The following is a 14,685-nucleotide window of genomic DNA, read 5'->3' as shown; positions in this document are numbered from 1 at the left end:
GTCATTTTTATCATGCTGGGAAAAATGCCAAGCAGACGGAATTTGGCTCAAACCACAGTCAGGATAGAACATTTCTCATATATATAATTCTTTGACAGTGCATGTGCACTGGAGCTGAAACATGGCAAAGTCTCACATGCCCTCCGATGTGGCTCCATGTGCCACCTGTGGCACGCTTGCCATAGGTTCTGCATCATGGATCTAGGTCATGTATGAAGATGTTAAAGAGTCCTGAGCCTAGGATGGAACATTGTGGTACCCCACTGCTTATTACTATCTGTCTGTCTGTCTGTCTGTCTGTCTGTCTGTCTGTCTGTCTGTCTATCTATCTATCATATCTCTCTCTCTCTATCTATCTATCTATCTATCTATCTATCTATCTATCTATCTATCTCTATCTCTCTCCATCTGTCCGTCTGTCTGTCTGTCTGTCTGTCTGTCTGTCTGTCTGTCTGTCTATCTATCTATCTATCTATCTAATCTCTCTCTCTCTATCTCTATCTCTCCATCTATCTATCTATCTATCATCTCTCTCTCTCTATCTATCTATCTATCTCTCTATCTCTCTATCTCTATCTCTCTCCATCTGTCCGTCTGTCCGTCTGTCTGTCTGTCTGTCTGTCTGTCTATCTATCTATCTATCTATCTATCTAATCTCTCTCTCTCTCTCTCCATCTATCTATCTATCTATCTATCTATCTATCTATCATCTCTCTATCTATCTATCTATCTCTCTCTCTCTATCTCTCTCTCTCTCTCTATCTCTCTCCATCTGTCTGTCTGTCTGTCTATCTATCTATCTATCTATCTATCTATCTATCTATCTATCTATCTATCTATCATCTCTCTCTCTCCCGCTCCGTAAATCACAACAGAGGACAATTGGGTTGGGGATGATGGGAGTCCCTTGGGGATGCGGGGAGATTGATCCGAACAAGCCCGATTTAGCATCTCTTTTCTGTTCTGGAGGACAGAAGGGAAAGGGGGGACATGATCAAAACATTTAAATATGTTAAAGGGTTAAATAAGGTTCAGGAGGGAAGTGTGTTTTTCATAGGAAAGTGAACACAAGAACAAGGGGACACAATCTGAAGTTAGTTGGGGGAAAGATCAGAAGCAACGTGAGAAAATATTATTTGACTTCCAGCAGACGTGGTAGATAAATCCACAGTAACTGAATTTAAACATGCCTGGGATAAACATAGATCCATCCTAAGATAAAATACAGAAAATAGTATAAGGGCAGACTAGATGGACCATGAGGTCTTTTTCTGCCGTCAATCTTCTATATTCAGTAATAACAATAAATAATAACTTTAAAAGAACCACACACACACAACAGTTAATCTAATTCCATGCCTGCTGGAAAAGCTGGGTCTTAACTGTTTTCCGGAAGATCAGTAGAGAGGATCTTTGGGAGCAGTTGATTCCATAGGGTGGGAGCTGCCACAGAGAAGGCTCTTCCTCGAGGTCCCGGTAACCACCATCGTTTGACGGACGGGCCCTTAATGGCCGCAGGGAGGTTTGAGGGAGGAGGTGGTCCCGTAAATAGTCTAACCCTGAGCCATTTAGGACTTTAAAGGTGGTAACCAACACCTTGAATTGGGTTTGGAGACCGACTGGCAACCAATGCAGTTCGCATAGAGGTGGAGTAACACGGGCATAGCAGCTGAAGTCTCCAAACACTCTTCAAGAGCACATGTAGAGCACATTGCAATGGTCAAGACGACAGGTGATGAGAGCATGAGTGATTCTGTGGAGCGCCTCCTGGTCAAGGTAGGGCCACAAATGGTGGCCTGTGCGAAAGTCCCCCTAGCCACAGCTGAGAGATGTTGCTCCAGCCTCAGCTGTGGGTCTAGGACAGTGATGGTGAACCTATGGCATGGGTGCCACAGGTGGCACGCGGAGCCATATCTGCTGGCACGCGAGCCATTGCCCTAGCTCAGCTTCAAAGTGGATGTGTGTGCTGGCTAGCTGATTTTTGGCTTGCACAGAGGCTCTGGGTGTGTGTTTTTGGCTTCCAGAGAGCCTCCAGGAGGATGGGGGGAGGGCGTTTGGAGGAAGCCGTTGGAGCCTTGGGAGGTGAAACACGAGCCTACTGGGCCCACCAGAAGTTGAGAAACAGGCCATTTCCTGCCTCCAGAAGCCGTTTTAGCCTACTCCAAGCATTGAATTACGAGTGTGGGCACTCACGCATGTACGATAGCATGCCAGCACACTCTTTCGGCACCCAAGGGAAAACAGATTCGCCATCACTGGTCTAAGTTGCGAGACCTATCCAAGTGGGGACCATGTGGAGTCTTCAGAGAGAGGCGGCATACAAATCTAATAAAACTTAAACTTAGACCCATTGAGGACTGCTCGTTGAGTATGGCTGGTCAGCCAATTGTTCATCCATCTGGCTTAATCCATACACTGGTCTGACTGTGGTGGTTTTTGTGGTCCGCAGGTGGTTTCATGGCCCCATCAGCCGAGCTGAAGCCGAGGCACTCTTGACGTTGTGCAGGGAAGGCAGCTACCTGGTTCGGAGCAGCAAGGCCAATCGCGGTGAATATTCCCTCTCGCTCAGGTAAGGGGGCGAATGTCCGGCAGGTACCCCTCGACTGATGAGGGATGGAAATGAGTCACCTCCCATTTTAAAAGCCCTTGTTTATTTGATCACAGGTAGTGTTGGGCGAACCGAACTTGCACAGTTCGGGTTCGTACCAAATTTTGCGGTGTTTGGCATGCCGAACCCGAACCCGATTTTTTTTAAATTCGTGTTACGGTTTGGCGTTTGTGCAGAGCACCGCGAAGCGCCGCCGCCCGGCTGTCATCTGCTGAGAAGAGGAGGAGAAGCCGGGTGCCGGTGGCGGCAGAGGAAGGTGAACACCAGGGAGCTGTCGGCCGGTCGGGAGGCTGGGAGGGAGGCACAAAAGGAGCTGGGGAATCCCACAAAGGGATTCTGGGGGCGTAGCTTTGACGTTACGTATACCGGCAGGTTGCTAAGCACGCCAAGGTGATCACTTCCTGGATTCCGGGGGCAGCACTAAAATAATGGAGGGAGGATGGAATCCAGAAAGTGATCATCTTGGCGTGCTTAGCAACCTGCCGGTATACGTGACATCAAAGCTCCGCCCCCGGAATCCCTTCGTGGGATTCCCCAGCTCCTTTTGCTTGCTGTGCGGCTGGGGCATCCTTTTCCGTGAAAATAAAAATAAATAAAAATAAAAAATCCGTAAAAATAAAAAAACGATGGGATTCCGGGGGCAGAGCTTTGACGTCACAGAGTGTTCGGAGTTCAGGTTCGGGTTCAGCCAAACTTTGTGTGAAGTTCGCCCGAACCCGCCGAACCCGAACACCGTTGTGTTCGCCCATCACTAATCATGGGATCATAGGGATGCTGCGAAGGTCATAAATATGGTCGCAAGTCACATTTGTCATTGTCATTGAAACTTTGAACGGTCACCAAATAAACGGTTGTAAATCAAGGACAGCCTATGTTTGGCAGGGTTGAGCCTTCAGTTCTTCATCCTTCCCCTCGTTTCCCCGGTTTCTTCCTCTTCCTCCTCCTCTTCCTTAGGATTCTTAGAATAACTGTATTGTTATATTGAATTGGCATACATTAAAATGAAATTTCATTGCATTCAGCATTCAAAGGGTCAAAGAGTGTAATGGAGTGGAATGGAGTGGAATCGAGGAGAGGAGAGGAGAAGAAAAGAATTGAGAAGAGAAGAATAGAGAAGAGAAGAGATGAGAGGAGGAGAGAAGAGAAGAATAGAGAAGAGAAGAGAAGAATAGAGAAGAGAAGAGAGGAGAAGAGAGGAGGAGAGAAGAGAGGAGGAGAGAAGAGAGGAGGAGAGAAGAGAAGAGAATAGAGAAGAGAAGAATAGAGTAGAGAAGAGAATAGATGAATAGAGAAGAGAAGAATAGAGTAGAGAAGAGAAGAGAGGAGAGGAGAAGAGAAGAATAGAGTAGAAAAGAGAAGAGAAGAATAGAGTAGAAAAGAGAAGAGAAGAATAGAGTAGAGAAAAGAAGAATAGATAAGAGAGGAGAGGAGAAGAGAGCAGAGGAGAGGAGAAGGGAAGAGAGGAGAGGAGAAGGGAAGAGAGGAGAGGAGAGGAGAGGAGAGGAGAAGAGAAGAGAGGAGAGGAGAAGAGAAGAGAAGAGAAGAGATGAGAAGAGAAGAGAGGAGAGGAGAAGAGAAGAGAAGAGAGGAGAGGAGAGGAGAAGAGAAGAGATGAGAAGAGAAGAGAGGAGAGGAGAAGAGATAAGAGAAGAGAGGAGAGGAGAGGAGAAGAGAGGAGAGGAAAAGAGAAGAGAAGAGAATAACTCTACTGTCACTCTGAATGTACACTAATTGGCATACATTAAAATGAAATCCCATTACCTACAGCTCTCAAAGGGTCACCCTCTCCAATATTCACAACACAACCAGTGAAGAGCTGCACTTACCTTTCCCTACCAGATCAATCCTTGGAAGCCGGCGCAAGCAGAATTTGCTTCCGCAAATGCATGGAAGCAAAGAAATCAGTGAAAATTGCCGAAATCTCATTCAAGGACATTCACATGAGCAAGATTTCGGCAATTTTTGCCCATTTCTTTGCTTCCCTGCATGTGGTGAAGTAAATTCTTGCATGGGGGTGCGGGTGTGTGTGTGGCAGGGACTACCGGATCGGCGATCCCAGGTGTACCGGGGGCAGCCCAATACTGGACATAACCACGACAAAAGAAATGCATACAAAATTATGCATTATGCAATCCAATTTATTAAATTGGATTGTTACATGTTGTTTTTTATCATTGTTGTTAGCCGCCCCGAGTCTGCGGAGAGGGGCGGCATAAAAATCCAATAAATAATAATAATATACCCACATATATGATGCAGAGAAACAACACAATTGTCTCCAATTCAGTTGCATTTCTCCTCTAGCTGTTCTCTCTGCCCCCGTGTGTTGTTCAGACCTCTTCCTCCCACCAGCCTGAAAAAAATAAATAAATCTCATTTTCGATATACAATTTCTAACTAGATTTCTTCTGCAAACGTGCCTGCTGGGCGAGTGGGGTTAAATGGATTTGGTGCGCAGCCAGAAAGATACTTCGGAAATTGGCCAGCGAGAACTCTCCTACTGGTCTCCCCCAAGAGATGGAAACATAGAAACATAAAAGATTGACAGCAGAAAAATACCTCCTGGTCCATCTAGTCTGCCCTTATACTATTTCTTGTATTTTATCTCAGGATGGATAGATGTTTATCCCAGGCATGTTGAAATTCAATGACTGTGGATTTACCAACCACGTCTGCTGGAAGTTTGTCCCAAGTATCTACGACTCTTTCAGTAAAATAATATTTTCTCACGTTGCTTCTGATCTTTCCCTCAACTAACCTCAGATTGGACTTTTAAAACCCACCCTTTGCATTAAACAGTCATTCTATAATGTTTCTCAGCTAGAACTACATGTGATATCCTACCAGTTTCTTTAATAGAGTACAGTAGGACTGTAGAAGAATTTTATGTATTTTTAATGGATTTAAATTTTTTAATGGATTTAAGCCCCCTTTGAAAAACAGTGAAGTAACGAATCCGCGAAAGCTGAACCCTGAAGTAGTGAGGGATTACTGTATATGCAATTACAACAATGCTAACAAAGTAACATTAGGAGCTGTTTGTCACTCTTGCAAGTCAGATGACTAACTCAGTGGTGGTTTTCCGTAACAATCGTGTCACTTAATGACATAGAAACATAGAAGATTGACAGCAGAAAAAGACCTCATGGTCCATCTAGTCTGCCCTTATACTATTTCCTGTGTTTTATCTTAGGATGGATAGATGTTTATCCCTGGCATGTTTAAATTCAGTGACTGTGGATTTACCAACCACGTCTGCTGGAAGTTTGTCCCAAGCATCTATGACTCTTTCAGTCAAATAATATTTTCTCACATTGCTTCTGATCTTTCCCCCAACTAACCTCAGATTGTGCCCCCTTGTTCTTGGGTTCACTTCCCTATCAAAAACACACTTCCCCCCTGAACCTTATTTCACCCTTTAACATATTTAAATGTTTCAATCATGTGACGTCCCCCCTTTCCCTTCTGCCCTCCAGAACAGAAAAGAGATGCTAAATCAGGCTTGTTCGGATCAATCTCCCCGCATCCCCAAGGGACTCCCATCATCCCCAACCCAATTGTCCTCTGTTGTCGTTAAATCCCGTGGGTTGCTGAGAAGGGAAGGAAGAAAATACAAATTGACAGGAGGGGTATAATCTGTGTTTGAGAAGGTCACAACTGCACCCCCTCTGTGTCACACTGTCCCCCCCTCTTTCCCTCCACTTGGGGACCCGCCAGTATTTTGATCACACCGTGGCGTGTCGGTGCACAACCTTTTGTTCTCTTTTCTGCTCCATCGGAGCCGTGAAATTACAACCACCGGGAGTTATTTTTCCCCTTCCTTCTTGCAAATGAAGCGTCTTCCTTTAGAGACGGGGGATTAGTGTCATCTGATCTGCCATTCTGCTGCGGAAGGGAGTCTGGAATCTACAATTTATCCTTTAAAAAAAAAAAATTTGAATAAGAAAAGTCTCGGGGTCCGTACGGAAATCAGCCACCTTTACACAGGGTTGAAAAGAGACAATAAAAAAAGAAGGAAAGTTTAAAAAAAAACACCAAACAGATTCTCTCCAGTGGGATAAGCAGGGATTAACACCAGACAAACAACCAAGCAGAAAACAGTACCCTTGTCAGGGAGGAGGAAAGTAACCACACTCGAAACCCCGCTGGCAGGGCGAGCTACTGTATAGAAGAAGGATATCCAGAAAGTTTTATTTCATTCAATTGATCAAATTGAACGGGTCCAAAGACGGGCTACAAAAATGGTGGAACGTCTTAAGCATAAAAACATATCAGGAAAGGCTTCATGAACTCAATCTGTAGAGTCTGGAGGACAGAAGAAAAAGGGGGACATGATCGAAACATTTAAATATGTGAAAGGGTTAAATAAGGTTCAGTAGGGAAGTGTTTTTAATAGGAAAGTGAACACAAGAACAAGGGGGCCCAATCTGTGGTTAGTTGAGGGAAAGATCAGAAGCAACGTGAGAAAATATAATTTTACAGAAAGAATAGTCGATGCTTGGAACAAACTTCCAGCAGACGTGGTTGGTAAATCCACAGGAACTGAATTTAAACATGCCTGGGATAAACATAGATCCATCCTAAGATAAAAATACAGGAAATAGTATAAGGGCAGACTAGATGGACCGTGAAGTCTTTTTCTGCTGTCAATCTTCTATGTTTCTATGTTACAACATATAAAAACCCTGAAGAACGTGTGAAAAAACAAATTAAGGAAGTATGTACTGGCGTCACGAGACGAGAGGGATGTTCCAGAGTGTTAGGAGAAAAACATGTGTTGGTCATATAAGAGCTTGATGCTTGAACATGTAATTTTGCCTTCTTGGATTGGAGCGTGTTTTCCTCGGCCCGGGAGGACCTTTGATCAAAGTCTAATAATAATAAAGCCTGCTTCTGTTCATTTGGGCTCCTGTGGAATTACTGTACTTGGTGAATTTTTGTCACCCTCTGGCTCCCCTTCAAAAATGATCCCTCAATTCTGCTTGCCAAGATCTCACAACGCAACCAGAAATAATGTTCCTCTCACAACAGCAGCTGCTTCTTCAGGCACAGGTCCCAGTTGCAAAGGGGGTTGTTGCGAGGAGGAAAAACACAACTGGTTCCCACCTGGGGTCTACCTGCTCAATGCAAACATCCAAAGAGATGTTTTAGCCTGTGGATGATTCAATTTTGAGGACAACCCAGAGTAAGGAGGGAGGTGTTGTGAGTGGTCCAGGTCTGGCTCAGCTGGTCACGGATTTCGAGGACCAGGAGATGGATGAGTATTGGTATCCCAGGCTGTGAGAATTATCTATAGAATCTAGGCATCTAAGGCCTAGATAGATACAAAACACTCTTATTAGAGTACTAAACTTCTCACCTTTTGGACAGCGGACCTTGCCAGAAAATGCAAAAAGTACAAAAACATATTTAAATCCTATTTTTTAGACCAAGAAACAGTCATAAAGGCAGAACAACAACTTGATGGATTAATCTAGAGAGTTCCGAGGAACTATGATGAAATTGGATACAAGACAACCCCATATATGGACAGGAAGAAGTGGGTGTAAACGAGACAGAAAAAATTCTATATAAGATGATTCTTGTAGTTAGGTACTTTACCTTCTGAGGTTCACGGGCATTCTTCCTGTGACCTCTCTTGGTCCCTGTATGATACTGTACGGTCATGCTGGAATCTTTGTTATCTTTATGTTATGTTTGATATATGTTTCTATGTTATATATATCATGTTGTTAATCAAGATTTTTAGCTTTTATTCTCTTGGTCTGGGGAATTTTTCTTACACAGGCTCATGATCTTGTCTGAGAGTGAGAATGAGGGGGAGTTAGAGACTGGGGACCCACCAGAGACTATAGCACTCCCAGTTATGGTATTGAGTGAGTCAGAGGAGGACGATGGGGAATCAGAGGAGGCGGAGCCCCCCGTTAGATGCCAGAGTTAGGACGAGGGTATCTAGATATGAGTATTTGAAAAGAAGGGGTTCTTGGCATTAGTAGTTCTATGGGACACTTGGCCATGCCTTGTCAGTATATAAGGGGAAGTCTGATGAATAGTGGGCATGGTGAACAATGTTTGTATCATAGAATAGAATTCTTTATTGGCCACACAAGGAATTTGTCTTTGGTACAGATGCTCTCAGTGTACATAAAACGAAATATGCATTTGTCAAGAATCATGAGGTACAACACTTAATGGTTGTCATAGGGGTCAAATAAGCAATGAGGAAACAATCACTATTAATAAAAATCTTAAGGGTACAAGCAACAAATTACAGTCATACAGTCCTAAGTGGGAAGAAATGGGTGATAGGAATGATGGGGGGAAACTAGTAGTAATAGCAGTGCAGAATCAATAAATAGTTTGACAGTGTTGAGGAAATTATTTGTTTAGCAGAGTGATGGCGTTTGGGAAAAACTGCTTTTGTGTCGAGTTATCTTAGCGTGCAGTGCTCTGTAGTGATGTTTTGAGGGTAGGAGTTGAAACAGTTTATGTCCAGGATGTGAGGGGTCAGTAAATATTTTCCCGGCCCTCTTTTTGACTTGTGCAGTAGACAGGTCCTCAATGAAAGGTAGGTTGGCAGCAATTGTTTTTTCTGATTATCCTCTGAAGTCTGTGTTAGTCTTGTTGGGTTGCAGAACCAAACCAGACAGCTATAGAGGTGCAGATGACAGACTCAATGGTTCCTCTGTAGAACTGGATCAGCAGCTCCTTGGGCAGTTTGAGGCTCCTGAGTTGGCCCAGAAAGAACATTCTTTGTTGTGCTTTTTTGATGACATTTTTGATGTTAGGTGACCATTTTAGGTCTTGAGATATGATAGAACCTAGAAATTTGAATACTGTGTTGGTACTGTGATACTGTGTTGGTGGAGAATCGAAGCTGATGGGGCTTTTTGCTTCCAGATCTTTCTCATCCCTGCCAGTTTCATGCTTTGTGAAGCTTCACTGAATCGTAAGTTTTGGTCAAACTGCCAGAAACATTTCAAGGACTGATTAATAACTCTCTGGCTCGCAGCCCCAGACTCCTCTTATCTCTGGCTCATTTGCCAGGAACGTTGCCAGCATGGAATTCTTTAGAGTTAGCCAATTTATTGCATGAACTTGTTTTACCGATAAGACTTTTTCTATAATCAACTTCTGAAATCGTGTGTTGACCCGTCCGGACAGAACAGGAGGGAGGTTAGGAGGGGACCCTACAAATGTAAGGGTGGGGTGTCACACTAGTAGCCTTCCCCCTCTTTGGGGACACTGCCCAGGTTTTCCTTGACTTACAACCATTTCTTTAGTGACTGTTCAAAGTTACAACGGCTCTGAAAAAAATGACTCATGACTGTTTTTTACACCTAACGCCCATCAATGAATCCAACGGACATGCAAACAAAATGTCTTGGTGTGGATGCTGTCAAAGTCCCTGATGAAGACAATGTCTTCAAAAGGGGCTAAGTGCAACCCAGCCGTGTGGGATCACTCACGAATGAGAATCCTAGAAAGAAGACTTGGACACATTTTCTCTCTGGGTGAAGTGACACGGTATGGAGCCATGTACCTCTTTTTATTTGGGAGCATAAGGAAATGGGGATAATTACACGCACATGTTAAGTGATACACAAACATCCAATAACATAACTTCAAACATATCTTTGAGTTCTTCCTTTTCCCACAGATATCACAAAGCAATTTCCTAGAAACTCTTCCTCAGAGCAAATGTTTCTCACACCTAATTTCTCTGAAGCCTTCTGCCTTATCACAACTAATCTCCTTAATCACCCTCTCGTCCTGTGTTTGCTTCAGGCAATGTAAATCTCCCCCTTTGATCGTATAACGTCCTGTCTGGAGTGATGTAAACTTTGTTTATCAGTGAGATGTTTATTGAGCCCTTTTGTTTCCCTTTACCAGTAATACAGACTAGGCAAGTTAGTGCCGTCCTATCCTGGCTTATAATAGAAGCAGAGCATTTTTATGCTAGAGGTCCAGATATATATAATTATGATACAATCCTATTCTAACATTATGCTATACTGCAACATCTTGGGACATTTTTATTACCAAGACTAAATAGTTTTACTGACAGATCCATAAAGGCACAGAAGAGGCAAAGCCAGTTCTGACGTTTTGGGGTGATCATTCTACGATCTTAAGAACTTCAAGGTCAACTGGGGGAGGGGTTGGAGGATGGAGGGCTGAGCCAATCTTGAGCCAGCCAGGATCGACCACTCTCTAAAAAAATCTCATAGAATCTAACTTATCTCCTATTTTCTCGCGCAGGAGCAGCCAAAGTTTCACGCACATGAAGTTCACCCGAACAAAGGACAGCCGGCACATCTTGGGCCAAAACAGTGCCCCCGTCGAGAGCATCCCAGAGGTCATCCATCACTACACCACTCAAGAGCTACCCATCAAAGGGGCCGAGCATCTCTCCTTGCTGTATCCCGTGGCGGTTCAGACTGTGTAATATAAACTGGTTGCAGGCCACGGGACTCGCTTCGGATTCACACAATCGGCTCCGGTCATCACCTTCGCTGCTGTGGCCTAGAGGTGGAGCTCTCGCTTTGCTCTCAGGAGGTTGTGGGTTCGATCCTACGCAGAGGCACACGTAAGGTCTCCTGCTTGGGCGAGGGGTTGGACTAGATGACCTGCAAGGTCCCTTCCAACTCTGTTAATCTGGACCAGAAAAGGGGGTCTCGCCGGTGACGTTCAGACAATCTCCCCATTTTGATGGGGGTCTTTGCCCTGGGAGAGACAGTTCCCTTCTTCTTTCTCTTCTGTTTTCAAGCAATAACGGTGCATCTTGGCTTCCAAACTACAAGTAGTTCTCGACTTACAACAGTTCATTTAACCACCAGTGCAAAAAAGGTTTATTTTTCACACTTAATGACTGTTGCAGCATCACAATGGGGACGTGATTCAAAATTCAGACAGTTGGAAATGGGCTCATATATATGAGTTCGCTGTGTCCCTTTTGGCCAGCAAGTTGGATTCACTTGAACAATTGTGTGACTCGCTTAACAGTGGCGGGGATTCACTTAACAACGGTGGTGAGGAAAGTCATAAAAATGGGGCAGAACTCACTCGCTTAACAACATCGATCCTGGGTACTCCGAGGACTTTCTGTGTCTCGGTGCAGTGACTACAGTAGTCCTCGTCTTTGCGACCATTCAGTCAAAGTTACGGCGCCAGAAGGAGTGACACACCGCTTTCCTCGCCCTTACGACAGTCACAGCTTCATCAAGGGTCACGTGATCAAAATTTGATTGTATTTATGACGGTTGTAGTGTCATTGCATGATCACCGTTTGCGAACTTCCTAGCCAGATTCTCAGATCAGGAAAGTCAATGGGAAAAGATGGAAAGTTTTGCTTAACAACTGCCCATACAGTAGTACCTCTAGATACAAGTTTAATTCGTTCCAGAAGGGAGCTTGTATGTCGAACAACTCGTATCTGGAACAAATGGCTTTAGACTTCGTTTTTCCCCTCCGAGATAACCAGAAGCAAGGATTCTTGCGCCACCTAGTGGACGCTCGGCTCGTATCCCGAATTTGAGCTCAGGTCTCGAAAAGAAATTTCTCTCCCCTCGTGGCTCGTATCTTGGAATACTCGCATGTGGAGCAGCTCGTATCTAGAGGTACTACTGTATTTGCTTAAGAACCAGGTCCAAAAATGTAGCAAAATCGTACGTGGCTCCGTCTTGCTTAGCGGTGGAACTTCTGGGCCTAATTCTGGGTCGTAAGTCCAGCCCTCCCTATAAATTTCCTGTTCTTCATGTAGCTTTCAAGAAATCTGGAAAGGTTTACTCGGAGTTTCTCAATCCGGGTCGCTTTAAGACCGGTGGACTCAGCTCCCAGAATTCTCCAGCCAGGAATTCTGGGAGATGAAGTCCACACATCCGGTTAAACCCATATAGAAAAGAACCCAGAGCAGAGGTCCCTGTTCGCTTGTGCCTGTCTGGTTCAATTATCAGTACAGTGGTACTTCGGTACTCGAACGCTTTGGTTCTCGTACATTTCGGATACCGAATAAATTTTTCGGCAAAAATTTGCTTCAGTATCTGAACAAAAATTCGGATACCGAACAGCCACAGAAAATTTTGTTTATTATCCGAAATGCTACAAGATCTGAGGGGACGGGGTGAGATGGAATGGGAGTTGGAATCCGACACGCCCATCCTGGCTGCCCACTAAACAGCCTCCCAGTCTCTAGTCTAAGCACCCCAAGCTGTAGGAAGGATGGGGGCAGCTGCAATACCCACAGTTTCGGGGGGGCTCCTTTCCTCAGTGGTTCGTCTTCTTCCCTTTAAGCAGCTACACCAACTTTCCCCTTCCTGGCGGCGGCGGCGGCGGCTTTCCTTCAAGCAGCAGCAGCCCCGGGAACGTCAGCGGCTTCCTTTCTCATGTGACATTCCCGGGGCTGCTGCTGCTGCTCGAAGGAAAGCCGGCGTCGGGAAGGAGAAAGTTGGTGTAGCTGCTTAAAGGGAAGAAACATAGAAACATAGAAACATAGAAGTCTGACGGCAGAAAAAGACCTCATGGTCCATCTAGTCTGCCCTTATACTATTTTCTGTATTTTATCTTAGGATGGATATATGTTTATCCCAGGCATGTTTAAATTCAGTTACTGTGGATTTATCTACCACGTCTGCTGGAAGTTTGTTCCAAGGATCTACTACTCTTTCAGTAAAATAATATTTTTCTCATGTTGCTTTTGATCTTTCCCCCAACTAACTTCAGATTGTGTCCCCTTGTCCTTGTGTTCACTTTCCTATTAAAGTGACGAACCACTGAGGAAAGGAGCCCCCCCGAAACTGCGGGTATTGCAGCTGCCCCCACCCTTCCTACAGCTTGGATTGCTTAGACCTCAGATCTTTACCCCATAGGAAATAAAGGAAATAGGGGCTGGAAACCAATTAAACCCATTTCCATTATTTCCTATGGGATAAATTAATTCGGTACTCGACCAAATCGGTTCTCGACCACACTTCTGGAATGAATTGTGGTCGAGAACCGAGGTACCACTGTAATTAACATCCAATTAGACTTGGATTCAGAAGAAAGCATAAACCAAGTCTCTTTATCAAGGGAAATGGTATAATACAGAGAACGGAATGCGAAGCTGGCAGCATTCTAGCCGATATCAGCACAGTTCGGGATGCCAGACAAATATACAGTCATAAATCTTCAGACATGATATCTTTGCTTCACTTAATGACTCAATCAGTTCAGAGATAGTTTTTCCAGCTGGAGTCAAAACCAGGATTTCAAAATCCAGTGGACTAGGAAAGGCTCTCACTCCACGCACCCCTTTCTCATCAGCCTTTCCTAAATACTGCTACGGAGTGGCCAAATGTCCCCTAGAGATATTCATCCCCAAGACCTTCTTCTATAGAGATATTCATGCCTGGATTTTAACCTCCTGACCCTTGCATCTAACAAAGGTTCCTGATCCCCAACGTCGCCCTCGTTCTCTGACTCAGACATTACCATAGCTGGGGGTTCTACAGTCTCTGGTGGTACCCCAGGTTACAACTCCCCTTCAAGACTCAGCTGGCAAGAACACTTGCCTAAGATACCCAGACGGATCCGGCTTGTCCTCTTCAAAATCTGGGACCAGCTGAGCCAGACGTGGACCACTCACGACACCCGGATGCCACCATTTGGGTTCTTTTACCCTCTGAGCATGTGCCAATCATCTGTGCATGCGCCGAGGGTAAGAGAATTCAAATGGTGGCATCTGGGCAGGTGGGTGGAGCCTCGGGCTCCCTTCGCGATAGGCTTTCCGATGACTGATGGGCACAAGCAAACTGGGAGCATTTTTACCCCAACCCAGAGCGTTTCTGAGGCTCTCTGGAAAATTCCAAAAGATCAGATCCTGCAGTGAGGTTATTAATTTCGAATTTTGAACTTGGCCTCACACTAAGCAATTTTGAGGATGGGTTGGCTGTGTAAGGAAGTGAGAGAAGATGGGAGTTTTCCTCTTCATCGCCGGCAACGTAAGTCTAAGGACCGTGCTACAGGGAAAAGAGAGCAATGTTTTTATCGACTGTATATTCGCAATACCTACACTGGGGCTGAATTGGGTTGAAGTG

General features: G+C 44.8%; 1 protein-coding gene across 1 annotated transcript in view; it reads left to right on the top strand.

Annotated features, from left to right (window-relative positions):
- Window positions 1-11,057, top strand: part of SHD (Src homology 2 domain containing transforming protein D) — a 63,332-nt gene extending 52,275 nt beyond the window's left edge. Inside the window, exons 6-7 of the mRNA XM_070732117.1 lie at window positions 2,450-2,569; window positions 10,871-11,057. Of these exons, the coding sequence (XP_070588218.1) occupies window positions 2,450-2,569; window positions 10,871-11,057 (307 nt within the window). The remainder of the gene's footprint in view (window positions 1-2,449; window positions 2,570-10,870) is intronic.
- The last annotated feature ends 3,628 nt before the right edge of the window (window positions 11,058-14,685 follow it).

This window comes from Erythrolamprus reginae, chromosome 1, assembly GCF_031021105.1.
Source record: "Erythrolamprus reginae isolate rEryReg1 chromosome 1, rEryReg1.hap1, whole genome shotgun sequence".
Classification (NCBI taxonomy): Eukaryota; Metazoa; Chordata; class Lepidosauria; order Squamata; family Dipsadidae; genus Erythrolamprus; species Erythrolamprus reginae.
The sequence above is the reverse complement of the archived record's forward strand: the minus strand, read 5'-3'. Positions and strand labels throughout refer to the sequence as shown.